This window comes from Pristiophorus japonicus, chromosome 11, assembly GCF_044704955.1.
Source record: "Pristiophorus japonicus isolate sPriJap1 chromosome 11, sPriJap1.hap1, whole genome shotgun sequence".
In the NCBI taxonomy this organism is placed as follows: domain Eukaryota; kingdom Metazoa; phylum Chordata; class Chondrichthyes; family Pristiophoridae; genus Pristiophorus; species Pristiophorus japonicus.
In genome coordinates, this window is record NC_091987.1 from 131695158 (window position 1) to 131721631 (window position 26474).

The 26474-nt window shown below is 45.4% G+C and overlaps 1 protein-coding gene across 9 annotated transcripts in view; it reads right to left on the reverse strand.

Moving 5' to 3' along the window:
• lrch1 (leucine-rich repeats and calponin homology (CH) domain containing 1) overlaps positions 1–26474 on the reverse strand; it is a 229371-nt gene that overhangs the window by 76084 nt on the left and 126813 nt on the right. For all 9 annotated transcript variants that reach the window (XR_011595900.1, XR_011595903.1, XR_011595901.1 and 6 more), the window contains exons 6-8: positions 26263–26393; positions 22646–22733; positions 4546–4651 (exon numbers count right to left, since the gene is read on the reverse strand). Coding sequence is in view for 2 of the 9 variants with exons in the window: in XM_070894070.1 (XP_070750171.1) it covers positions 4546–4651; positions 22646–22733; positions 26263–26393 (325 nt within the window). In the remaining 7 variants the exon portion in view is untranslated. The remainder of the gene's footprint in view (positions 1–4545; positions 4652–22645; positions 22734–26262; positions 26394–26474) is intronic.

Here is a 26474-nt window from a genome sequence, read left to right on the forward strand (position 1 = left end):
CTTATCGTGAGTCAGAGAAGTTTGAGGTGACAGCTGAAGTGTGACAAGAATAAAATGTGATGCTTACAGGAAGTGCATACGATACGCAATTATTGTAATATATCATAGATTTATTGAACTTAATTTCTTGGAGGGTAGGGATGAGGAGAGGGTTGCTGTTAGATTATTAAGTTTTTATCTAGCTGTTAAGACTTAATCTCTAAATCCCCATTTGCACTTGGTGCTAGAAGTGTTCTTGCACAGTTGCCAACGAAAACACACTGGCCACAGGTGGTTCCATAACTGTGGCCCGCAGCGAAGTAAGCACATGACAACTTGCCCTTAGTAAAATAGTCATCTACAACCCTGCTATAAACAGCCTGGCTTTAAAAGCTATATAATCTAAAACAGGGAAGTGTGTGGATTCAACAGTTGGGATATATTGTAGCTTAGAGCACACATCTATAATACGAGGATGTCAAATAGAATCCAGGTTAAGATACCGTTTATTATCCAATCAGAAATGGTGGATGAGTTGGGCTCCTGTAAGTTCCATTTACATTTTGATAAGCCTGGCCATAATGCCCTGCTGCTATCTATAGTCCACGGTCAGGTGTAGTACAATACCTCACTTTTATGTCAGTAGAAGTGTTGGAATACAATGCCCTCCCAATCTTGTAAGCCCAGTGGCATGCTGAGTACTAATAATACATACCACTGTGCTCTGATACCACCATGTTAGACTGGAGATTTTTTTTCAACGTATAACTTATTAATTCTGCCAATCCCACTTCAAATAATTGAGCACAAGGATCTATGAGTAACCCTCCCCTCATAAAGGAAGATACTCCAACTATTCTTCCATCAGCAAGCAATGTCAATTACAATTCCACAAATCCTCCAGAGACACACTGGATGTGTGCCCTTTATATCAGCCCACCCCTTCCAACAGTCTCATACACCACAAGCTTCCTATTTCTTTCTTGAGGCAGGACAGGAGGAGGAGAGAGCTATGATCGTTAAGGAGGAGGGACAAGATAAGGACAAGTTAACCCTCATCCCATTCCAGACCTCGCCAATACTAACGGGCCACCCTTAGTGGTATAATAGCCTAGTGGTTATAGTACTGAACCAGCAACCTAGCGGTCAGGAGTTCAAATCCCACTAAATTGTGAAATTTAATTCAATTAATCTTTGGGCTCGCCCCAGAAAAATTACAAGAAAAGCTGCTGGCTTGCTGCAAGAAACACAAATGGTTCACTATTGTGACTGACATGAGATGGGGAACAAATACTGCTTTACCAGTGTTGCCTACATCCCAAGAAAAAATACTTTGCCAGCTCAAGACAAGTCCTTTTCCACCACACCTGCCTATTCTCAACTCCTTCTCCCCGGAATCATAGCCTCCTGCCATCAGTCATGTCAATTTGTTGTGCTATATAGGTACAATCAAACTACCATCTAGGACTATAATTTATGAATATACTAGTTTGCCTCTTTACTTGAAAACTGGGGCCTGGTGAGCGCAAAAGAGGACAATCCCAGCTTAAGTATAGATACTGTGTCACTATATCATGTGACGACAACCGTAACCAAGCATTGTGTGTGCAAACTTTCCATCATTCAGTAAAAGCAACTTGGGGCCAAGCACTAACGTTTACAATTAACCAGCTCACTTTGGTACTAAAATATAAGGCACTCCTGGAGTAGTTACTTTTATTTATCAAATTATCTTTTTTGGCATTAATTCCAAACTTCGTGAAGCCTATCTATGTCCCAATGTGATTGCTTCCAGTGTGTGTGTGTGTGTGTTTTTCTATGGGAGATCTGGAGTTACTCTCAGCTCTCTCCATGATAGAACCAACACATGAACACACAGCGACCTCTAGAGCTTGAATGCCTGCTAGGGTTACAGCCGAAACTGGATTGGACAACACACAGACAAGAAGATTACTGCCAACAGTCCCAAACATGAGTACCTCTGAGTCACACTATAGAGTTAGATAATACAATTACACTATGCATCTGATCTTAATAGTTCAGATACAGCCATGAAAATTACAGAATTACAGAACAAATATTTTGTATCAGTCTTTACAATATTCCAACAGTGGATAGCCAAGGGGCTTTAGGGGGGAGGAACTTAACACAATCACGAAGGAGGTGGTACTCAGTAAGATAATGAGACTAAAGGCAGATAAATCCCCTGGACCTGACGGCTTGCATCCTAAGGTCTTAAGAGAAGTAGTGGCAGGGATTGTGGATGCGTTGGTTGTAATTTACCAAAATTCCCTGGATTCTGGGGAGGTCCCAACAGATTAGAAAACTGCAAATTTAACGCCCCTATTTTAAAAAGGAGGCAGACAAAAGCAGGAAACTATAGACCAGTTAGCCTAACATCTGTCGTTGGGAAAATGTTGGAGTCCATTATTAAAGAAGCAGGAGCATCACATTTGGAAAAGCATAATTTTGTCAGGCAGAGTCAGCATGGATTTATGAAGGGGAAATCATGTTTGACAAATTTGCTGGAGTTCTTCGAGGATGTAACGAACAGGGTGGATAAAGGGGAACCAGTTGATGTGGTGTATTTGGACTTCCAGAAGGCATTCGACAAGGTGCCACAGAAAAGGTTACTATACAAGATAAAAGTTCACGGGGTTGGGGGGTAATATATTAGCATAGATAGAGGATTGGCTAACTAACAGAGAATCGGGATAAATGGTTCATTCTCTGGTTGGCAAACAGTAACTAGTGGGGTGCCGCAGGGATCCTAATATTTACAATCTATATTAACAACTTGGAAGAAGGGACTGAGTGTAACGTAGCCAAGTTTTATGACGATACAAAGATGGGAGGAAAAGCAATGTGTGAGGAGGACACACAAAATCTGCAAAAGGACATAGACAGGCTAAGTTGAGTGGGCAAAAATTTGGCAGATGGAGTATAATGTTGAACAATGTGTGGTCATGCACTTTAGCAGAAAAAAAATCAAAGAGCAAGTTATTATTTAAATGGAGAAAGATTGCAAAGTGCCGCAGTACAGCAGGACCTGGGGATACTTGTGCATGAAACATAAAAGGATAGTATGCAGGTACAGGCCAATGGTATCTTGGCCTTTATTGCAAAGGGGGTGGAGTATAAAAGCAGGGAAGTCTTGCTACAGCTATATAAGGTATTGGTGAGGCCACAACTGGAATACTGCAGCAGTTTTGGTTTCCATATTTACGAAAGGATATACTTGCTTTGGAGGCAGTTCAGAGAAGGCTCACTAGGTTGATTCCGGGGATGAGGGGGTTGACTTATGAGGAAAGTTTGAATAGGTTGGGCCTCTACTCATTGGAATTCAGAAGAAGAAAAACATATAAGATTATGAGGGGGCTTGACAAGTTGGATGCAGAGAGGATGTTTCCACTGATGGGGGAGATTAGAACTAGAAGGCATGATCTTAGAATAAGGGGCCGCCCATTTAAAACAGAGATGAGGAGAAATTTCTTCTCTCAAAGGGTTGTAAATCTGTGGAATTTGCTGCCTCAGAGAGCTATGGAAGCTAGGACATTGAATAAATTTAAGACAGACATAGACAGTTTCTTGAACGATAAGGTAATAAGGGAGCGGGCGGGAAAGTGGAGCTGAGTCCATGATCAGATCAGCCATGAATGACGGAGCAGGCTCGAGGGGCCATATGGCTTACTCCTGTCCCTATTTCTTATGTTCTTATGTAGAATTATTGAGATTTTAGCCGAATAGGATATTTTGACCCATATGCTAAAACTAGCTCCAAACTAGAGCTATTTAACATAGTCCCATTTTCCTGCTCTTTCCCTGTATTCTTCAATATTTTCAAGTGTTTATCTAATTCTCTCTTAAAAGTAGTCATTGAATTGGCTTCAATAGCCTTACATGGTAATGTATTCTATATTCTAATAACCATTTGCATTAAAAAATATATTTTAATCTCCCTACCCGTTATGGTTCAAGTAACAATCCTAAATTTATGTCCCCTTGTGCTAGATTCTCTGACCACGAAGATAACTTCACACTATTTACTCTCTCAAATCTTCTCAAAATTTTGAACACTTTCGAACTTCCCTTAACCTTCTCTGTCCCAGTGAATACAGTCCCACATTTCAAGTCTCTATTCACAACTATATTCCTCACTCTAATATAATCCCAATGAACTCTACATTAAATCTTTCCCATGTTTCAATATCCTTTCAATAATGGGCTTCCCAAAATTGTCCACTGTGACCTGATCAATGTCTTGCACACAGATTCATCACCCCACCTTGCTTTTGTATTCGGTGCTCCGTATATAAAAACAGAATACCATTTGCCCGTTTCCTCCGACAATGCTGTAGTTAAAGATCCAAGTATCTGTACTCGGAGGTCTCTCTGTTCCTCCACTCCATTCAGAATGTTATCATTTACAGTATATCTTAGTTCCTTTTCCCAAAATGTACCATTTCACATTTATCATTGTTTAGCAAGCTGCTCAGAACTAGTCAGATTTCCTGAACATCAGCCAAGATAAACCAACAGGCATGTCGTTAATCATAAACAGCTTACCTTTCATTGATCTAACATTCAAATATTCCTCCTGTTTATTCAACTGATCTTCTTCTGAGATATGTGCCATCTGAAGAGTCAGACTGCCTGTGTCTTCATCTGAGGGCTGAAGATGGAAATCTCTCATTAAGTGCAACAAACAAATGCAAATACATCATTGTAGTACAGAAGACTCTGCAAACACAAAGCATCCTTTTTCCCTACTCGAGCAGGTGTATATTGATTTCAGAAAAAGGATATTAATTTTAAAAAAAGGAATCCTTTTCCTAAAAATTTTAATTATACTTGATATGTCCTTACTATACAGTATAAATGCACACGAGGCCCATACTTGAGAGAAGGTCACTCTGTGACCAGTTACCTTTATCACCAAGACCTCAAGTGATGAAGGTGGGTGGAGCTTCCCCTTTTATACCTGAAAGTCCAGGTTAGGAGTGTCTCCCACAAGTTCACCCCCCTGCGGTCAATGTTCTCAAGGTGTACAACTTAGGTCAGCTTATACATGGGTTACAATGATAGTTGAATACATGACATCACCTCCCCCCCAAAGTCTTATTGGGATCACAGGTTATGTCTCTCTGGTGTTTACGCTCCCTTGTAGAGCACCTGAGTTGGGGCTCCGGTTGTTGGGCGCTGGCCTGAGTGTCTGCTGTTTGCGGTGCCTCAGGCCTGTCCGGACTGCCCACAGTGACTGGACTCTCCTCCACTTGGTTCCGGTGTTCGGTCACCTGTGGTGGAGTAAACTCTACGTCGTGTTTTTCCTCTGCTTCTTCTATGGAGTTGCTGAACCTCCTTTTAGTTTGATCCATGTGTTTGCGGCAGATTTGTCCATTGGTAAGTTTAACTACCAAAACCCAATTCCCTTATTTGGCAATCACAGTGCCTGCAAGCCATTTGGGCCCTGCAGCGTAATTAAGGACAAAAACAGGGTCATTGACATCGCGCCCTCGCATTTCTGTCATGGTAGTCACATTGTGACTGACGCCTGCTCTCAACAATTTCTTTCATGGTAGGGTGTATAAAGGATAACCTGGTTTTGAGCGTCCTTTTTATTAGCACCTCTGCAGGTGGAACCCCTGTGAGCGAGTGTGGTCGGGATCTATTGGCCAACGGGAGGCGTGATAAGCGGCTTTGTAGGGAACCCCCTTGGATTCTGAGCATCCCGTTTGATTATCTGCACTGCTCGTTCCGCCTGGCCGTTTGAGGCCGGCTTGAACGGTGCCGTTCTGACATGGTTGATTCCATTGCCTGCCATGAAGTCTTGGAATTCAGTGCTTGTGAAGCACGGACCATTGTCGCTGACCAAGACATCCGGTAGACCATGGGCGGCGAACATTGCCCGTAGACTTTCTACCGTGGCAGAGGATGTGCTTGAATTTAAAATGGCACATTCAATCCATTTGGAGTAGGCGTCTACGACAACCAAAAACATTTTTCCCATGAAAGGACCTGCGTAGTCCACATGGATGCGTGACCATGGCTTGGCGGGCCAGGGGCTAAGGGGGGCTTCCCTAGGTACGTTGCCCAGCTGAGCACACGTGTTGCACCTGCGAACACAAAGTTCCAGGTCAGCATCTGTCCCTGGCCATCAAACATGTGACCTGGCAATTGCCTTCATCATGACAATGCCTGGGTGCTCATTGTGAAGTTCTCTGATAAACACCTCTCTGCCCATCTGGGGCATGACCACTCAGTTTCCCCACAGTAGGCAATCGGCCTGAATCGTGAGTTCATCCTTGCGCCTATGAAACGGTTTAAATTCCTCAGGGCATGCCCCGTACGTGGCTGCCCAGTCCCCATTCAGGACACATTTCTTAACTAAAGACAGTAGCGGGTCTTTATTTGTCCAGACTTTAATCTGACGGGCTGTCACAGGTGAGCCTTCGCTTTCGAAAGCTTCAACAGCCATGACCATCTCAGCATCATCCTCAGTGGTGGCTAGTGGGAGCCTGCTGAGTGCATCGGCGCAGTTTTCAGTGTCCGGTCTGTGCCGAATTGTGTAGTCATCGGCGGCTAACGTGAGTGCCCACCTCTGTATGCGGGCCGATGCATTCGCATTTATGGCCTTGTTGTCGGACAAAACGGACGTTAGGGGTTTGTGATCGGTCTCCAGCTCAAATTTCCTGCCAAACAGGTACTGGTGCATTTTTTTTTACTGCATATACACATGCTAGCGCTTCCTTTTCTACCATCCCGTGGCCCCGTTCTGCCTGGGACAGACTTCTGGAGGCATAAGCTACCGGCTGTAACTGACCATTGCCATTCACATGTTGCAACACACACACACGACCCCATAGGACGACGCAGCGCACGTTAAAACAAGTTTCTTACACGGGTCATATAACATTAACAGTTTGTTGGAGCATAACAAATTGCGTGCTCTATCAAAAGCCCTTTCCTGACTGCCCCCCTAGACCCAATTGCGACCTTTGCGTAGGAGCACGTGTAGCGGCTCTAACAGCGTGCTCAATTTGGGAAGAATGTTACCAAAATAGTTCAGGAGCCCCAGGAACGAACGCAGCTCTGTCATGTTACGGGGTCTGGGTGCTCTCTGGATCGCTTCCGTTTTGGACCCAGTAGGTCTGATCCCGTCTGCTGCTATCCTTCTCCCCAGGAATTCTACCTCTGGAGCGAAGAAGACGCACTTCGCCTTTTTCGGTCGCAGCCCTACTCGGTCCAGTCTACATAGCACCTCCTCCAGGTTGTGGAGGTGTTTTTCAGTATCACGACCGGTGATGAGGAAGCCGTCTTGAAAAATCACCGTCCTTGGAATCGACTTGAGGAGGCTTTCCATATTTCGCTGAAAGAGCGCGGCGGCCGAACGAATCCCGAACGGACATCTGTTATACTCAAACAACCCCTTGTGTGTCGTGATGGTGATCAGCTTCTTCGACTCACTCGCCAGTTCCTGGGTCATGCAAGTTGAGGTCAGGTCCAATTTTGAAAAAAGTTTGCCAACGGATAGCGTCGCAAAGAGGTCCTCCGCTCTCGGTAGCGGGTACTGGTCTTGGAGTGACACCCGATTGATGGTGGCCTTGTAATCGCCACATATCCTGACCGACCCATCCACCTTGAGCACCGGCATGATCGGGCTCGCCCAGTTACTGAAATTCGATTGGCGAGATGATGCCTTCCCTCAGCAGACGATCCAATTCGCATTCTATCGTTTCCCACATCACATACGGCACCGCTCTGGCCTTGTGGCGTACTGGCCTGACGTCCGGGTTTATGTGAATCGCTACCTTGGCCCCCATGAAAGTGCCGATGCCGGGTTGAAATAATGCATCAAATTTGTCCAGGACCTGTAAGCATGATACTCGCTCCACAGAAGAAATTGCATTGACATCGCCCTATTTCCAGTTCATGACAGCAAGCCAACTCCTCCCCACTAGTCCGGGACCGTCCCCCGGGACAATCCAGAGTGGCAACCTGTTCTCCGAATCTTTGTGGGTCACGACTACCGTGGCGTTGCCTAGCACCGGAATGATCTCTTTTGTATATGTCCGTAGCTGTGCGCCAATCGGCAATAATTTTGGCCTCCTGGCCTTGGACACCCACAACCTTTCGAACTGTTTGATACTCATCAGGGACTGGTTTGCCCCCGTGTCTAGCTCCATTGATACTGGGATGCCATTGAGGAGCACTTTCATCATTATCGGTGGCGTCCTGGTATATGAACTGTATATGTGGTCCACACGATCTTCAGCTTCCAGCGATTTCACCCAGTATTTCATTTGGCTTCGTAGGGCTTACATCGGGCCCGTCCTCCTCGTACATCAACCTATCAACCTGGCTGCAGGCTTCCTGCACATACGCGCCAAGTGACCGCTGACGTTGCAGTTTCTGCAGGTATATTGCTGATACCTGCAAGCTCTGGCTGGGTGTTTGCCTCCACACCTCCAGCATGAGCTGAAGGCCCCGTTGTTGGAAACAAAAGGTCCATTACCACTCGATCGTCTCTGACTGTCTCTGTAACTGTCCTTAAGCGCACCATTAACAGGTGTTGATGGCCCCATTACTGGCCGCATTGTCCCTTGCGATGGCATGAATCGTCGTTCAGCTAGCCATTGTCTCTGTTGAATTCCCCCTTTGGGTTCGACTACATGCTGGGGCATGTCCGATTGCCCTTGTCTGCCTAGAGAACTGTGTGCCGCGTTAACAATGTTGACTCCCTGGTCGTTTGCCGCATTTGAGCCAAGATTTTTGTCATACATCATTCTGGTCTCTTCCTCCCCGAGATAAATGTCTGGGCTATCAGAGCCGCCGCTTCCAAGGTCAAGTCTTTGGTCTCAATCAGTTTCCTGAAAACCCCAGCGTGCCCGATGCCCTCAATAAAAAAGTCCCACAGCATCTCCGCTCTGCATGCATCTGGTAACTTACATAGGCTCGCCAGTCGCCGGAGATCTGCCACGAAGTCTGGAACGCTTTGCCCTTCTCGCCGTCGGTGCGTGTAAAACCGGTGTCTCGCCATGTGCATGCTGCTCACCAGTTTAAGGTGTTACCCAATCAACTTACTGAGCTCTTCGAACGTCTTGTCCACCGGCTTCTCTAGCGCTAGAAGGTCCTTCATCGGGGAGTACGTTCTGGATCCACAAACCGTCAGGAGATGAGCCCTGCATTTGTCGGCTGAATCCTGTCCCAACCATTCCTTAGTGACAAAACTTTGCTGTAGTCTCTGAATAAAGTCGTCCCAATCATCACCAACACAGTACCTCGCTTCTGTGCTGCTAGTGGCTATGCTCGCGTGGTTTAAATCCCAGTTGCTCGACGCCAATGATATGTCCTTACTATACAGTATAAATGCACACGAGGCCCATACGTGAGAGAAGGTCACTCTGTAACCAGTTATCTTTATTACCAAGACCTCAAGTGATGAAGGTGGGTGGAGCTTCCCCTTTTACACCTGAAAGTCCAGGTGTAAAAGGAGTGTCTCCCACAAGTTCACCTCCTTGTGGTCAATATTCTCAAGGTGTACAACTTAGGTCAGCTTATACATGGGTTACAATGATAGTTGAATACATGACAATTCTAGTAGATGCTGTATCATCAAGGTTGAAATGAAGATATCGTATTTAAAGATCTGATTGAATCCACATGAAAGTTCAATGCTGTAAGATGATAAAAATTAAAAGCAGGTGACATCACTGAAGTACGAAGGCCCTTTTGAGTGTATGAGTGTGCACAAGGAACAGGGTTGTGCTGTGAAGTACTGTCACTTAGCTTGTTTAATTGAAAACTGGATCTGAAAGGGGAAACAGAAGATGGTGACCAATGGAAAATGCTCCGCTTGGGGAACGGGGAAGTAAACTCTATTTCGTCCCGCATTGCCTGTGCTATTCATACACGGTAAGGAGCAGAGTGTGTCGTGTGATATATCAAGTTTTGCTGATGCCATAGTTATCTGGACAGGTGACAAGCAGTGGATTAAAACATTCAAAGCAATATGGACTGATTAAGCAAAGGGACTAAAGAATGGCAGATAGATTTTAATAGAAAAAAGTAGGCAACAAACAATGGAAAAAGAGGAGAAAAGTATTTAAACTGTCAATTAGAAAAGGTGCAAAAAAGGATTCAATATCATTACGGGGTGTTCACTAGACTAAGCAAATAATGGAGTGCATAGAATTACGTAGAATGTACAGCACAGAAACAGGCCATTCGGCCCACTGGTACATTCCTGTTTTCATGCCCCACACGAGCCTCCTCCCATTTTACTTCATCTCACCCTATCAGTATATCCTTCTATTCCTTTCTCCCTCATGTGTTTATCTAGCTTCCCTCTTAATCTTATAGACTTGATTGTGGAACAAGTTATCGCAACATTGTAAAGGTCGTTGTTGAGGACAGACTTGGAATGTTATGTCCAACTCTGAGCAGCCTACCTTCAACGGGTATTTGATGCACTGAAGGCAAGTCAGAGAGCAGCAACAACGACAATTCTGGGAGTTGGATTTCTAAGACTCAGAGCTGAACTTGTTTTCCTTGTAAAGATTGTAGAGCGATATGGTGAAGGTATTTTGTGCACACCACTTGCTCGACAGAGACTCCGCTGTTGAGTGGGGCCAGCAGCAGGGGAAGGCCAGCTCAAGGAATAAGGTGGTTACACCTTCTTCTGGAAAGGCAAACCAGAGGAAAAACGGCACCTCCACGGAGTCGGTTTTGTTATCAAGAATGAGCTGGTCGACTGCCTCAGAGACTCCCCCTGCGGGATTAGCGAATGCCTCATGACTCTCCGACTCACCCTATCCCAGAACCAGTGCGCCACAGTCATCAGCGTGTACGTCCCAACACTCGACGCAACAGAGGGATTTTACTCCAGCCTCGAACAATCCCTGTTCCGCGTCCTTACGGAAGACAAACTGATCTTCCTCGGCGACTTCAACGCCAAAGTCGTAAGGACACAGACCTCTGGGGTGGCGTGATCGGCAGAGAGGGGGTAGGGAAAACTAACTCCAGCGGTACCCGGTTGCTGACAAAAGGCCTAGAACACAACCTTGTCATCACTCACACCTTGAACTGCCAGAGGAACAAGTACAAGGCATCATGGCAACACCCTCGCTCCAAACACTGGCACCTGCTTGACTATATCATCTTTCAAGCCAGGGATCACAAGGATGTGCGAATCACCCGCGCCATGGCAGGAGCTGACGACTGCTGGACGGACCAGCGCTTAATCCGCTCCATCATCAACATCAACATAGCCCCAAAGCGGCAATGGCAGCAGAAGCAATGGTGCAGAAAAATCAACTCCAGGGCTCTCAAAAGACCCAGTTAAGAGAGCCCTATACAGCCAGTGCCTCACTGTCAACCTGGCGACCCTCGATGTCCTGAGACGCAGAGTGCTCACAGCATTTGGTCTGTCATTCAGGCCTCCATAACCAGTGCCGGCAAAGAGACGCTCGGTCACTCGACCAGGAAACACCAGGACTGGTTTAATGAGAATAACCAGGAGATCCAAGAGCTAATAAATCACAAACGCAGGGCATTTCTGAACCTAAAATAACAACCCAACTCAGGAGCAGCAAAACAGCTTTACAGACGGCTTACGGCCAAGGTTCAACAAAAAACCCACGACCTAAAGAATAGATGGTGGGTGGAGAAAGCACAGGAGATTAGCAGCTGGCCGACAGCCATGATGTGCAAGGATTCTTCACCGCAGTCAAGTCCACCTACAGCCCAAGCATCCAAGGCCCCACCCCACTGGCCAAGAGCGGGGAGACACTCATCAAGGACAGCGAGGCAGTCAGGACCCACTGGAAAGAGCACTTCGAAGGTCTCCTTAACCAAGACTCTGCCTTTGACTCAAGTGTCCACGACTCCATCCCGCATCATGCTACCCGCCACCATCTCAGCGAAACCCCAGCCCTGCACGAGGTAGAAAAGGCCGTCAGCTCAAGAACAAGGCAATGGGAGCGGATGGAATCCCCGCTGAGGCACTAAAGTATGGCGGAGAGGCATTATTGGCATAAATGCATGACCTCATCTGGAAGGAGGAGAGCGTGCCGGGAGATCTCAGAGATGCAGTAATCGTGACCATCTTTAAAAAAGGGGACAAGTCCAACTGCAGCAACTACAGAGGAATCTCCCCGTTATCAGCCACTGGGAAGGTCATCACTAGAATCCTCCTCAACCGTCTTTTCCCTGTGGCTGAGGTGCTATTCCCAGAGTCATAGTGTGGATTCTGTCCACTACGGAACACAACGGACATGATCTTTACGGCATGACCACTGCAAGAGATATGGAGGGAATAGCACCAACCCTTGTACATGGCCTTCTTTGACCTTACAAAGGCCTTCGACAATGTCAACCGCGAGGGACTATGGAGCATCCTCCTCCGTTTCAGCTGCCCCCAAAAGTGTGTCGCCATCCTCCGCCTGCTCCACGATGACATGCAAGCTGTGACCAACGGATCCACCACAGACCCAATCCATGTCCATACTGGGGTCAAGCAGGGCTGCATCATCCCGCCAAGCCTCTTCTCAATCTTCATCGCTGCAATATTCCACCTCATACTCAACAAGCTCCCCGTTGGAGTGGAACTAAACTACAGAACCAGTGGGATTCTGTTCAAACCTTCATCGTCTCCAGGCCAGATCCAAGACCGTCCCAACCTCTGTAATCCAACTACTGTACGCGGACGACGCTTGCGTCTGCGCACATTCAGAGACTGAATTCCAAGTCAAAGTCAACATCTTCACTGAGGCATACGAAAACATGGGCCTTACACTAAACATCCATAAGACAAAGGTCCTCCAGCAAGCTGACCCTGCCACACAGCACTGCCCCCCAGTCATCAAGATTCCCGCGCAGCCCTGGAAAACGTGGACCACTTTCCATACCTTGGGAGCCTATTATCAGCAAGGGCAGACATCAACGACGAGGTCCAACACCACCTCCAGTGTGCCAGCGCAGCCTTCGGCCGCCTGAGGAAGAGACTTTTCAAAGATCAGGCCCTCAAATCCGCCACCAAGCTCATGGTCTACAGGGCTGTAGTGATACCCGCCTCCTGTATGGCTCAGAGACGTGGACCATATACAGCAGACACCTCAAATCGCTGTAGAAATACCACCAGCGATATCTCCACAAGATCCTGCAAATCCCCTGGGAGGATAGACGCACCAACGTTAGCGTCCTCGATCAGGCCAGCATCCCAGCATCGAAGCACTGGCCACACTCGGCCAGCTCCGTTGGGAGGGCCACATTGTTCGCATGTCTGACACAAGATTCCCATAGCAAGCGCTCTACTCGGAACTCCTACATGGCTAGCGAGCTCCAGGTGGGCAGAGGAAACATTTCGAGGACACCCTCAAAGTCTCCTTGATAAAATGCAACATCCCCACTGACATCTGGGAGTCCCTGGCCAAAGACCGCCCTAAGTGGAGGAAGAGCATCGAGGAGGACGCTGAGCACCTCGAGTCTCATCGCCAAGAGCATGCAGAAAGCAAGCACAGGCAGCGGAAGGAGCGTGCGACTCCCCACCCACCCTTTCCTTCAATGACTGTCTGTCCCATCTGTGACAGAGACTGTAATTCCCGTATTTGGACTGTGCGGTCACCTAAGAACTCACTTTTGGAGTGGAAGCAAGTCTTCCTCGATTTCAAGGAACTGCCTATGTTGATGATGTTGATGAAGGTCTTTTAAGTGGTAAGAGGCATAAATAACAGGAATAAAAGTAGGCTATTGTGCTTGAACAGGTACAGTACTTCGGGTCATAGGTATTAAATTAACAGGTTTCCATATTAGAAGGATCCTCCTTCCTCAGAGTACTGGATATGTGCAAGAGTCCCAACATTGTGACAATTAATTCCATCCAAAAGGAGCTGGTTAAACTTCTGGATAGGAACGTGATTGTCTGTGGCGTATTCTTCCCCCATGCTCCATATATAGCATCACCGGCATCCACAAATTGGAAATACTGCCCATCTGAATGGGGGCATGGGGTATGGGACCGGGGGGGGGGGGGGGGGGGGGCCGTGGGGGGGAGTGAAGCAGGGAAACCCCAAGCACAAATCCACCTCTTGTTCAATGTCCCACCCTTTGCTCAGCTGTCAAGACCCCATGTTCCGAAATTCCACTCACTAAACCCCTCCTTCTCTTCCTTTAAGACTCTATTTAAAACCCAACTATTTAATAAAGCTTTTGGTCACCACTGCTAACACCCCCTTATTTGGCTCGGAGTCCATTTTTATCTGATTACGCCTCTGACGTGCCTTAGGGTGTTTATCAGCCTTAAAAGGTGCTCTATAAATGCAAGCTGTTGTTGTTAATCTGCTGAAGTCTTGGTTGATCAGATCAGCCCAGGAATGAATAGTGCCTGGTACTGTTGTTTATAGTCAACAAGAGTCGCTCTACACAAACCGATTCCTTATAAATGGCAGAGCTAATAACCTGTTAAATAATTCAGGTGGAAACTAGATGACCCTACTCCAATCCAATCTATAAAGTCAAAAGGGCGCAGACTTGAATGGATGTAGCAGACAACTGGTTTAGCCATTCACCACCAGATCTGGCTCGAACACATAAAACACTATCGGTTCTTACTCTTGTCTACAAGAACTGCTCACTATTCCAGGATCATTCTGGATTGCAAAAATAACCTCAGGCTACTATTCCCTAATGCTAACTGTCTCCTTCAGCCCCTCTCCCCTGACTCCACCACACTCACCTACAACAACAAGTGTGAGGAGCTCATGGACTTCTTTGTCTCAAAGATTGAGACCATCCAATCAGCTGCCTCTGTGAGTTCTCTTCCTTCACCGAGCCCACAAAGCCAAACTTCATCTGAGGCTCCCACCTGCCCTAGCCCTAAACTCGTATCTTTTTCTAGTTTCTCTTTGAGCCCCCGTCTTAATGTTTCCGTGCTCATCTTATCCATGAGACCCACTTCCTGCTCCCTTGACCCTATTCCCACTAAACTGCTGACCAACCAACTTCCTTTTCTGGCTCCCATGTTAGCCAACATTGTTAATGGTTCTCTGTCCTCAGGTACTGTTCCCCTCTCCTTCAAATCTGCCGTCATCACCCCTCTCCTCAAAAAACCTACACTGGACCCCACTTTGCTTGCTAGCTATCGACCCATCTCCTGTCCAAAGTACTTGAACGTGTTCTCGCCTCCCAAATCCGTGATCATCTTTCTATGAATTCAATGTTTGAATCCCTTCAATCTGGTTTTCACCCCTGCCACAGTACCGGAACTGCTCTCATCAAAGTCACAAATGACATCCTTTGTGACTGTGACAAAGGTAAACTATCCCTCTTCCTCTGGACCTGTCTGTAGCCTTAGACACAGTTGACTGCTCCATCCTCCTCCAACACCTCTCCACCAATATCCAGCTGGGTGGGACTGCACTCGCCTGGTTCCATTCTTATCTATCTAATCGTAGCCAAAAAATCGCCAACAATGGCTTCTCTTCCCACTCCCGCATCGTTACCTCTGGTGTCCCCCAAGGATCTGTCCTTGGTCCTTATTTCTCATCTATATGTTGCCCCTTGGCGATATCATCCGAAAACACGGAGTCAGTTTTCACATGTACGCTGATGACACCCAGCTCTACCTCTCCACCACTTCTCTCGACCCCTGCTTGGTATCTAAATTGTCAGATTGCTTGTCTGACATCCGGTACTGGATGAGCAGAAATTTTCTCCAATTAAATATCGGGAAGACCGAAGCCATTATCTTTGGTCCCCGCCACAAACTGCGTTTCCTAACCACTGACTCCATTCCTCTCCCTCGCATCAATCTGAGGGTGAACAAGACTGTTCGCAATCTAGGTGTCATATCTGCGGCATAATTAAAACCGCCCTTTTCCATCTCCGTAACATTGTCCGCCTCCGCCCCTGCCTCAGCTCTTCTGCTGCTGAAACCCTCATTCATGCCTTTGTTACCTCTAGACTTGACTACTCCAACTCACTCCTGGCTGGCCTCCCACATTCCACAAAACGTAAACTTGAAGTCATCCAAAACTCAGCAGCCCGTGTACTAACCCGCACCAAGTCAAGATCACCCATCACCCCTGTGCTTTCTGACCTACATTGGCTCCCAGTTAAACAATGCTTTGATTTCAAAATTCTCATCCTTGTTTACAAATCACTCTATGGACTTGCCCCTCCCTATCTTTGTAATCTATTTCAGCCTCACAATCCCACAAGATATCTGCGCTCTTCAAAGTCTGGCCTCTTGAGCATCCCTCATTATAACTGCTCAACCATCGGTGGCCGTGTCTTCAGCTGCCTGGGCCCTAAGCTCTGGAACGCCCTCCCTAAACCTCTACGCCTCTACCTTTCTTTCCTCCTTTAAGATGCTTGTTAAAACCTACCTCTTTAAACAAGCTTTTGATCATCTGCCTTAATTTCTTCTGTGGCTCGGTGTCAAATGTATTTGTTTGTCTGCAACGCTGTTGTGATGTTTCGTTTTACTACGTTAAAGGCGCTATATAAATAAAAGTTATCAGCATAATTAATGAGTAGACCAATAAATAATTACTGGCTTCCATTAATAAGATAACATAAGAACATAAGAAGTAGGAGCAGGAGTAGGCCATACGGCCCCTCGAGCCTGCTCCACCATTTAATACGATCATGACTGATCCGATCATGGTCTCAGGTCCACTTCCTTGCCCACTCTCCATAACCCCTTATTCCCTTATTGTTCAAGAAACTGTCCTATTTCTGTCTTAAATTTATTCAATGTCCCAGCTTCCACAGCTCTGAGGCAGCGAATTCCACAGATTTACAACCCTCTGAGAGAAGAAATTCCTCCTCGTCTCAGTTTTAAATGGGCAGCCCCTTATTCTAAGATTATGCCCCATAGTTCTAGTCTCCCCCATCAGTGGAAACATCCTCTCTGTGTCCACCTTGTCAAACCCCCTCATAACCTTATACGTTTAGATCACCTCAAATTCTTCTGAATTCTAATGAGTAGAGGCCCAACCTACTCAACCTTTCCTCATAAGTCAACCCCCTCATCTCTGGAATCAACCTTGTGAACCTTTTCTGAACTGCCTCCAAAGCAAGTATATCCTTTCGTAAATATGGAAACCAAAACTGTACGCAGTATTCCAGGTGTGGCCTCACCAATACCCTGTACAACCGGTGCAAGACTTCCCTGCTTTTATACTCCATCCCCTTTGCAATAAAGGCCAAGATTCCATTGGTCTTCCTGATCACTTGCTGTACCCGCATACTAATCTTTTGTGTTTCATGCACAAGTAACCCCAGGTCCCGCTGTACTGCAGCACTTTGCAATCTTTTGCCATTTAAATAATAACTTGCTCTTTGATTTTTTTCTGCCAAAGTGTATGACCTCACACTTTCCAACATTATACTCCAGCTGCCAAATTTTTGCCCACTCACTTAGCCTGTCTCTGTCCTTTTGCAGATTTTTTGTGTCCTCCTCACACATTGCTTTTCCTCCCATCTTTGTATTGTCGGCAAACTTGGCTATGTTACACTCTGTCCCTTCCTCCAATTCGTTAATATAGATTTTAATAGTTGGGGTCCCAGCATTGATCCCTACGGCACCCCACTGGTTACTGATTGCCAACCAGAGAATGAACCATTTATCCCTACTCTTTGTTTTCTGTTCGTTAGCCAATCCTCTATCCATGCTGAAATATTACCCCCAACTCCGATCTTTTATCTTGTTCAGTAACCTTTTATGTGGCACCTTATCAAATGCCTTCTGGAAGTCCAAATACACTATATCCATTGGTTTCCCTTTATCCATCCTGTTCATTACATCCTCAAAGAATTCTAGCAAATTTGTCAAACATGACTTCCCCTTCATAAATCCACGCTGACTCTGCCTGACTGAATTTTGCTTTTCCATATGTCCTGCTATTGCTTCTTTAATAATGGACTTCAACATCTTCCTAACCACAGATGTTAGGCTAACTGGTCTATAATTTCCTGCTTTTTGTCTGCCTCTTTTTTTAAATAGGGGCATTACATTTGCAGTTTTCCAATCTGCTGGGACCTCCCCAGAATCCAGGCAATTTTGGTAAATTACAATAAATGCATCCACTAAACCTGCCGCTACTTCTCTTAAGACCCTAAGATGCAAGCCATCAGGATTTATCTGCCTTTAGTCCCATTATCTTACTGAGTACCACCTCCTTAGTGATTGTGATTGTGCTAAGTTCCTCCCCCCCCCCCATAGCCCCTTGACTATCCACTGTTGGAATATTGTTAGTGTCCTCTACCGTAAAGACTGATACAAAATATTTGTTTAGAGTTTCTGACATCTCCATGTTGCCCATTACTAATTCCCCGGTCTCATCCTCTAAGGGACCAACATTTACTCGAGCCACTCGTTTCCTTTTTATATACCTATACAAACTCTTGCTATCTGTTTTTATATTTTGTGCTAATTTACTTTCATAGTCTATCTTCCCTTTCTTACCATTTTTTTTGTCATCCTTTGTTGGCTTTTAAACACTTCCCAATCTTCTGTCCTCCCACTAGTTTTGGCCACATTGTATGCCTTTATTTTTAATTGGATACCGTCCTTTATTTCTTTAGTTAGCCACGGGTGACTATCTTTTCTCTTACGCCCTTTCCCCGTCACTGGAATATATTTTTCTTGTTGTGAAATATCTCCTTAAATGTACACCACTGTTCATCAACCGTCCTCCACTTTAATCTATTTTCCCATCTATAGGATGTTACCTCTCCAGATTTCTCGATGTGTATATGTTATTTATGCCTCTTGCCACTGAAAAGACCTTCACCATATCTCCCTCCAATCTTTACAAGGAAAACAAGTTCAGCTCTGAATCTTAGAAATCCAACTCCAAGAATTGTGAATCTTTCTATAGTCAGACTATCATAACACTATAAAATCAGCAATAATGAGCCAAAATAATCTGTTATGCACAGAGGGGAGTTATTACCCCTTCTAGACCAGTTAAACTAACTGGATAGTAAGAGTTGTTGAGTGGGAAATAATTGTTTGGCATGAAACAGGAAACTAAGCTTTGTAGAGGCAGTTCTAGCAATGACGGGGATATGGGAGCTCCATTTGAGAACAGAGATGTTGATAACTGGAGGATGAAGGGTAGAACCAAAGGTTACGAGGAGTTAGCTGCTAGTTAGAGCCAAGAAGAAGCAATGCCTTTGAAGAATTGAAAAACAAAATGTTAATTTCCCTATCAAGTGCACAGAGGAGATCAAGGTGCAGCCATTGTGCTGACTAGAGCTTGTATGCATCCAGAGTGGTGATCTGAAGGAAGATGTTAAATATAGCATGGAATCGTCAGGAAGAATGGAAAGGGTTGAATGATAAATGGAGATCATCGATATGAAAGGGCAACAGCGTGAAGGAAACGACGGCAGCCTGAAAAATCCTGCAAAAGGTCAGACAAATGAAAAATGAGAAAAGGGGTCAAAATATGGCAGCCATGAACATAGCTTTAGTAGGAGGCCACATAGCGGTATGTGGTTTCGAATTGCACAGGAATATTATCTATGGAAAGCAACTAGCCAGATGAAGGTGTACAAGTAGATGAATGTAGAATTCTGTATATCTCTGGGGGTCAGAAAAACTTTGTAGAAGAATAAATGCATTACAATCTATGAAAGGATAAATTTTTACATACTATGGAAAGAACCGGCTTGTTGGGCTAATCAGCTCTTTTGCGCAACATACTTTCCTATTAACTTTTCTCCTTATGTGCGTATGTGACTTCGGGGGGTAAGGGCAGAAGAAAGTACTGTTAGTAGTCACGCATGTGTGAACATATGTATAGTATCAATACGAAGTTATTCAATTATATATGTGTATGTAGAGTATCCGTCCAAGTTAACCACCAATCCCTTTGCATTTAACTGATCTGAGGCACGGTAGTATACCAGTCAGCTGGAAGTGAAGTGGGCATATTCGTCTGACGTCGAATGCTGCTATCCTCACAAGTACCAACTAACTACCGCGGCCTTCTAATCTGATCGTTCTTGTACTGCCCAATCACAATAAGCTGGGGTTTTTTACAATAACACAGCTCACAATAAATGTTGGGTGGGACCAACCAGGTAGAAAAGACAAATTAGCCAGAGGAAAATCTTTCAATTAGATTATTCTGAAATGGTTGAGATTCATTAAATGCAAGAGCCATGGGACAGGAGCAGATAAGTATCACAGTATCACTATTCTTCATATGATTGACCTAAAAGGTGAAAAACCAACTCAAATTAGATTGGAGCAAAATGGCCAGGGAATTACAAATAATAGGCTTTTTCTTTTTAAATTAACCTGGTTTTCTCCAATGGCTTCTAAAATCTACAATGTCAAGCATAGACCTTGTTAGCTGTATCGCTCAGCATCAGAGATATTAATACTCAACACAAGCTTCTGATGTGACCAGATATAAACTAACTGAAAGAGGAAACCACATTTATCAAAAAAGAATTAATTCTTTGAACTTTGAGTTCTTGCTTTGTTCCACATATTTGTTCCACATATTTGTTCCACACATCGGTATCGAATGAATAACCCAGTAACAATAAGAGAAGCTTTTCTGTTCCTGTTTTATGGCTGCTTTCTTTTTGCGTGGATATATAAAAGTCGAAGGCAACAAAGACACCCAGCTCCTCTTGTCCTTCACAGAATCCAGAAAAAGAATTGCCGGGGTGTCACAAAAAAATTAAATTACATGGGATTGAAGTTTGACACATTCCCAACACTGGCTCTGAATCACTTTGAGACAGCCCAAGGATGTGATATGGCTCTATGTAAATTGTCTTATAATATTCTGTGAAGCGCCTTGGGACGTTTTACTACGCTAAAGGCGCTATATAAATACAAGTTGTTATAATAGGGCCTGATAGGGTAGACGCAGGGAGGATGTTTCCCCTGGCTGGGGAGTCTCAGATCAGGTCAGCCATTTCAGAATGAAATGAGGAGAAACTTCTTCACTCAGCGGGTGGTGAATCTCTGGAATTGTCTACCCCAGAGAGCTGTGGAGGCTCAGTCTTTGAGTATATTCAAGACAGAGATCGATAGATTTTTGAATATTGAGGAAATCATGGGCTATGGGGACAATGCAGGAAAGTGAAGTTGAGGTAGAAGATCAGCCATGACCTTACACAATGGCGGAGCAGGCTTGAGGGGCCGAATGGCCTACGCCTGCCCCTAATTCTTATGTTCTCATGTTGTAGCCTAATGGATGTCGTACTGGATTAGCAACCCAGGGATCGTGAGTTAAAATCCCCCAATGGCAAATGCAAGTTTGCAAATCTGATTTGTGGCCTGGCACCGGGAAATGACAATGAAAGCTTGTCATTAAAGACACATCTGGTTGGGTTATGTTTTTCAGGGAAGGGAGCCTGCCATCTGACATGAGGCTCCAGACCCACACTATGTAGTTGAGTTTTAATGCCCTCAGGACAAAAAAGGATGTATACTGCCATATTTTATGTTTCAAGTTTTTGCAATTATTTCTCAGGATTTGACAGAAACGTTTTTCCCAACCCCACAATAAATAGAGGCTTTACAACTCTTTGCAACCAAAAAAAAACATGTTTGGGATGGAATATTCATAAATAAAGGACATTCCAAGTAAATAAACAGATAAAAGCCAGTAGCAGTTATATGCTCAATTAAATTAGATTTGTATACCACTTCCTGTGTTGCTGTATTACAGATCTAAATTCAAATATGCAGTAACGGAAGATACAAAACCAAATCGTGCCGCAGAAGATCCATGTGATCCTAACAATAATCATTGCCTTGGGCAGTGCACTACAAGGCTGCAGAAAAACCCCTGGGGATTCAAAATCTTACAACATATTTCTAAATTGCTATTATTCTCTGTAAACAGTGATTTTCTTTTTAAAAGACTCTTTCCAGCTTCCCCTATGATAACGTAGTCCAATTAACCTTGACCAACCATAGACAGCATTCAGTCATCTGAAAAGTGCCAATTATCAGCAGTCTGCCCCTGTGTTAACTCTTGAATCCGGTATGAATTTATAATTTATTTTACAACAGCAGGCTTAATGTTTATGGCTTCTATTTAGGAAAATGAAACTAGGATTCAACTGACAAGAGCCTTCTATGGCAAGGCAAAGCATGGCAGCCCAGCCAAGTACACGGCCTTCCATTTATATCTTGCACAACAGTCAAGTCTCAGTGTTAAGCCAGGAAAGCACAATACTGCTGAATATCACAGGAAATGCATAGTAGACGGAGCAGTACTTGCATCAAATTGCCAGAGTTACCCCCTTTGTGATAAGATGACACAGAGTTTGATATACTGACTACTGAAAAATGGAAAATGTTGGGGCTTTCTGAATCAGAATCACTGTTCTCTTTTATGCTTCAGCTGGTACAGTGAGCAGATATTCTTCTCTAAAAATATACTGCACATTAGAGTCAAACATTCCATGCGCTTTTTATAGTGAAATGTAGCTGCAGAACTGATAACTCAGGAATGGAGATTTGAGGTACACTAGATAGCCTATGCCTCTTCCGAACTGCTTTCATGCTTTACATGCTCCGTTAAAAACAATGGCGCCTAGTTAAGCCACCAATTATAATCTTAGAGTTCCCGTTACATGAGCAGTTTACCCTGTCAAGTGGATATATTCAGACGTCGGAAATACTTACTTCAGTCGCAGACAGGCGCTTATCCCCATTGTCACTCCCAATTCCGGAGTCAAAATCTTGCTTTTTGTCAGGATAAATGTCTTCAATGCTTTAAAAAAAAAAGAAAATCCAAAATGAAGTAACTGAAGCTGTCGCTATCACCACATCGTACTGTCTAAACCACAGCTCCTGCAAAAATGGAGCAAAGTCTCGACTCTCTGCAGACCATTAGTATAATGAGTGCGCGGAGTTCGCAATTCCCAGTGGACATGCTGCATTACACAAAACTGGCACAGTTGGCACAGATTTAGTAAGAATCCAACATTCATTTCACTAATGTACAGCATTTACAACTCTGGAAATAGCTGGTTTTTCACTTGACATTTAAAGAACTGTTCATTTTCTTTTTTGGTTTCCCAGCAATTACAAACATTTTTCCTCTTTCACCCAATTATTTTTCTTTAATTGTATGAAATCTGGGTCAAGGTGAAGAATGACAGCACTGGAGAGCAGATGATTGCATTCTGGACCCCACACACTGACAGTTTGCATATGGCCGTTGGTCAGATATCTCGGCAATGTGAGTCAAATCTAGCCTCACAGCAGCTGCAGCAGTAACATTGCCATCCACACATTACTTACACTGTATTCGAGCCAGTCTGTCAGATCAGTACAGGACGGATCTGGGCTACACCTTTGTATGTCAGCTTCCAATTCCCAGTGAAGATAAACTCATTACACTTGGAGCCTTCACAGATTGAGGCTCTTGTCAAACTTCTGAGTTGGACTGGAACCCAGGCCCCCAAAAACTGCACTAAAAAATAAACCAAGGTGCTCTCACGTCACACCAGCTGTGCAAACAGGGGGACCTGTCCCAGGGCTGCTCCCCAATCTGCAGGGTGGGTGGGCAAAATCACACACCGTACCAAGCTGTGCACTAATGCATTGGGCCACCAAGTATTTGTTTTGTATTAGCATTCAGCACCTCTCTGAATCATTCAGCAACATGACCTATATTGGGAGGTAGAAATTCCTCAGGTCATCCCTGATCTCCCATCATAACTTCAGGAGAAACACTGGAGAAATCCCTTAATGGTCGTTTGCATCGGTCTCCGAAATTAAGGCAGGAGATTGGGAGAACTCCACGGAAAGTCAACCCCATCATCGATATATGACATACCTTTTATTATTTCAGTAAAACTATTTTGTTTCACATATTTCTCATTTTAAGTAATACATTTCTCTTTGGGTCTTTGACAGACCATCTGTAATCCTATCTCATCATTTAGGGTGCATCCTAAACCAACTCAGCATTACCACCTAGCCAAGAATGTTTCAATATCATCCTACTGCACTTAACAGACACAGCCAAGAACAGGGAGCCATGGCTTCCTCCAAATAGGTCAATCCGTAAACTCTTCGGAGGTATAAGGTGCAGAGCAGACACTGAATCAATAAGCAATAAGACAAGTGAATGTGGCACTTTTAACCAATGTTTAAGCTTCCTTGCAGTCTCAATCTCTGTCATTTCAATAAGAGGCTATATTACCATAGAATGTCTCCATCAAGAACATTAGATGCATTTCTCAAAACAACACAATTAGGGCAGAGAGAAGGCAAGCATTTGATAATAAATGTTGCTCCTGGGACCGCTGAGAGGGATTCCTGAATTGGTTCTGGATCTTAATGTTTTGCATCTTCCAGGAGATGAAAGGAGAAAGGAAGGGGAAACGTGGGGGTGAGTCCAGCAAAGCATGGGTGGGCCTGATGGCCTTTTCCCGTGCTAAGTACATAAACTACGATCCATCTACAAGTCAGAATGTGAATGCTGAGGGAATAACATAATATAAAAGCAGCCTGTTTTCAGGTCTGCTAGTTGTACAAACAAATCCTGCAGGTCAGGCTATTTGAAACAATATAACTGAATACAAGAAATTATTGTAGGTTTCAAATAAAATTATCAGCACCATTTTCCACTAGGGGGCACCAAAGGTCCATACTGCAAGTATTTAAGCTGCTGTACCAACAAACAGAACCCTGATTTAATGAAACCCATTCAATGAGGAAAGACGGGAGGAGGTACGCATGGAGCATAAGCCGGCATGGACTGGTTGGGCCAAATGGCCTGTTTCTGTATCGTATATCCTATGTATGTAATCCTATGTATGGGGAGCAGTAGCCTATTGGTTCTGGCACTGGATCAGCATCCCAGAGATTAAGAGTTCAGGAGCCACCACAACAAATGTAAAAACTGCATTAAAGAAATCTGTTAAGTTTTGACCATAAACGTTGCTAGTTTGTTGCGGAAAGGAGCCTGCTCCCCTAACCAGTCTGGGAGATATGACTCCAGTCCCTCACTACTCTTAATGCCCTCTGAAGAGAGCGGGTGCGGGGGTGGGTGGGGGGGGCGGGCGAGCGAGAGAGAGCGGGCGCGCGAGAGAGAGAGAGCGGGCGCGCGAGAGAGAGAGAGCGGGCGCGCGAGAGAGAGAGAGAGCGGGCGCGCGAGAGAGAGAGAGCGGGCGCGCGAGAGAGAGAGAGCGGGCGCGCGAGAGAGAGAGAGCGGGCGCGCGAGAGAGAGAGAGCGGGCGCGCGAGAGAGAGAGAGCGGGCGCGCGAGAGAGAGAGAGCGGGCGCGCGAGAGAGAGAGAGCGGGCGCGCGAGAGAGAGAGAGCGGGCGCGCGAGAGAGAGAGAGCGGGCGCGCGCGAGAGAGAGAGCGGGCGCGCGAGAGAGAGAGAGCGGGCGCGCGAGAGAGAGAGAGCGGGCGCGCGAGAGAGAGAGCGGGCGCGCGAGAGAGAGAGCGGGCGCGCGAGAGAGAGAGCGCGGGCGCGAGAGAGAGAGAGAGCGGGCGCGAGAGAGAGAGAGAGCGGGCGCGCGAGAGAGAGAGAGAGAGCGGGCGCGCGAGAGAGAGAGAGAGAGCGGGCGCGCGAGAGAGAGAGAGAGAGCGGGCGCGCGAGAGAGAGAGAGAGCGGGCGCGCGCGAGAGAGAGAGAGATAGAGAGAGAGAGAGAGAGAGAGACCAAGAGAATGGGGGCAGGCTAGGTCTTGGTTTAACGTCTTATGCGAAAGACGGCACCTCCAACAGTACTGCAATGGAGTGTCAGCCTGGACATTTTTCTGCTCAAGTCTCTGGAGTGGCACTTGAACCCACAACCTTCTGACTCAGGAACGAGTGTGTTACCCAGAGTCACAGCTGATAGTAGAGTGTACATGAATGTGTGCGTGTCCTTACCAACTTTGAGCTTCAATTATTTAGGAAGTAAATGAAGGTAGCGCAGGGAGACTTTACTGCCCATTTTACTTTCTAAGAACAGTGCAGCAGGTGTTAAGAATAGAGCTACTTTATTTTGTAGAAGAATTCGACAGTTGGGTCTTCCTGCCAGATCGCTGGCACTCCAGTTGATCTGGGAACCAGTCCTGGTTCTCAAATGAATTAGTGTCAGTTAAGCCAGTTGGAGAGTCTGTGAAAGTGTAGCTTGCTCCAGGCACACAAGGAACAAATTAAACATCCTTTTTTACAGCATACAATTACTCTTATCGATAAGATTTTAAAAAGTTAGGATTCTGCAAAGTAGTGACTCATCGTCAATCTCACATCAAAGCACAGGTCTCAGGAAGACAAAGAATGCTGCTGAAACTTACCTCCCACCAACAGGTGGTGCCACACGGGCCTTCTCTATCGGCTGCTGGTAAAGGGATTCTGCAGTCTTGTCAATTCTACACGCCTCTATGTTCAGGTACTTGAATATGTGCACTTTACCCTTTATACAGATCTAAACATAAAAAGGAGAGATTATTTATAATCCTTAGACTGCAGTTCCAAAAATCACCACATCAGATACTTCTAACTGCAA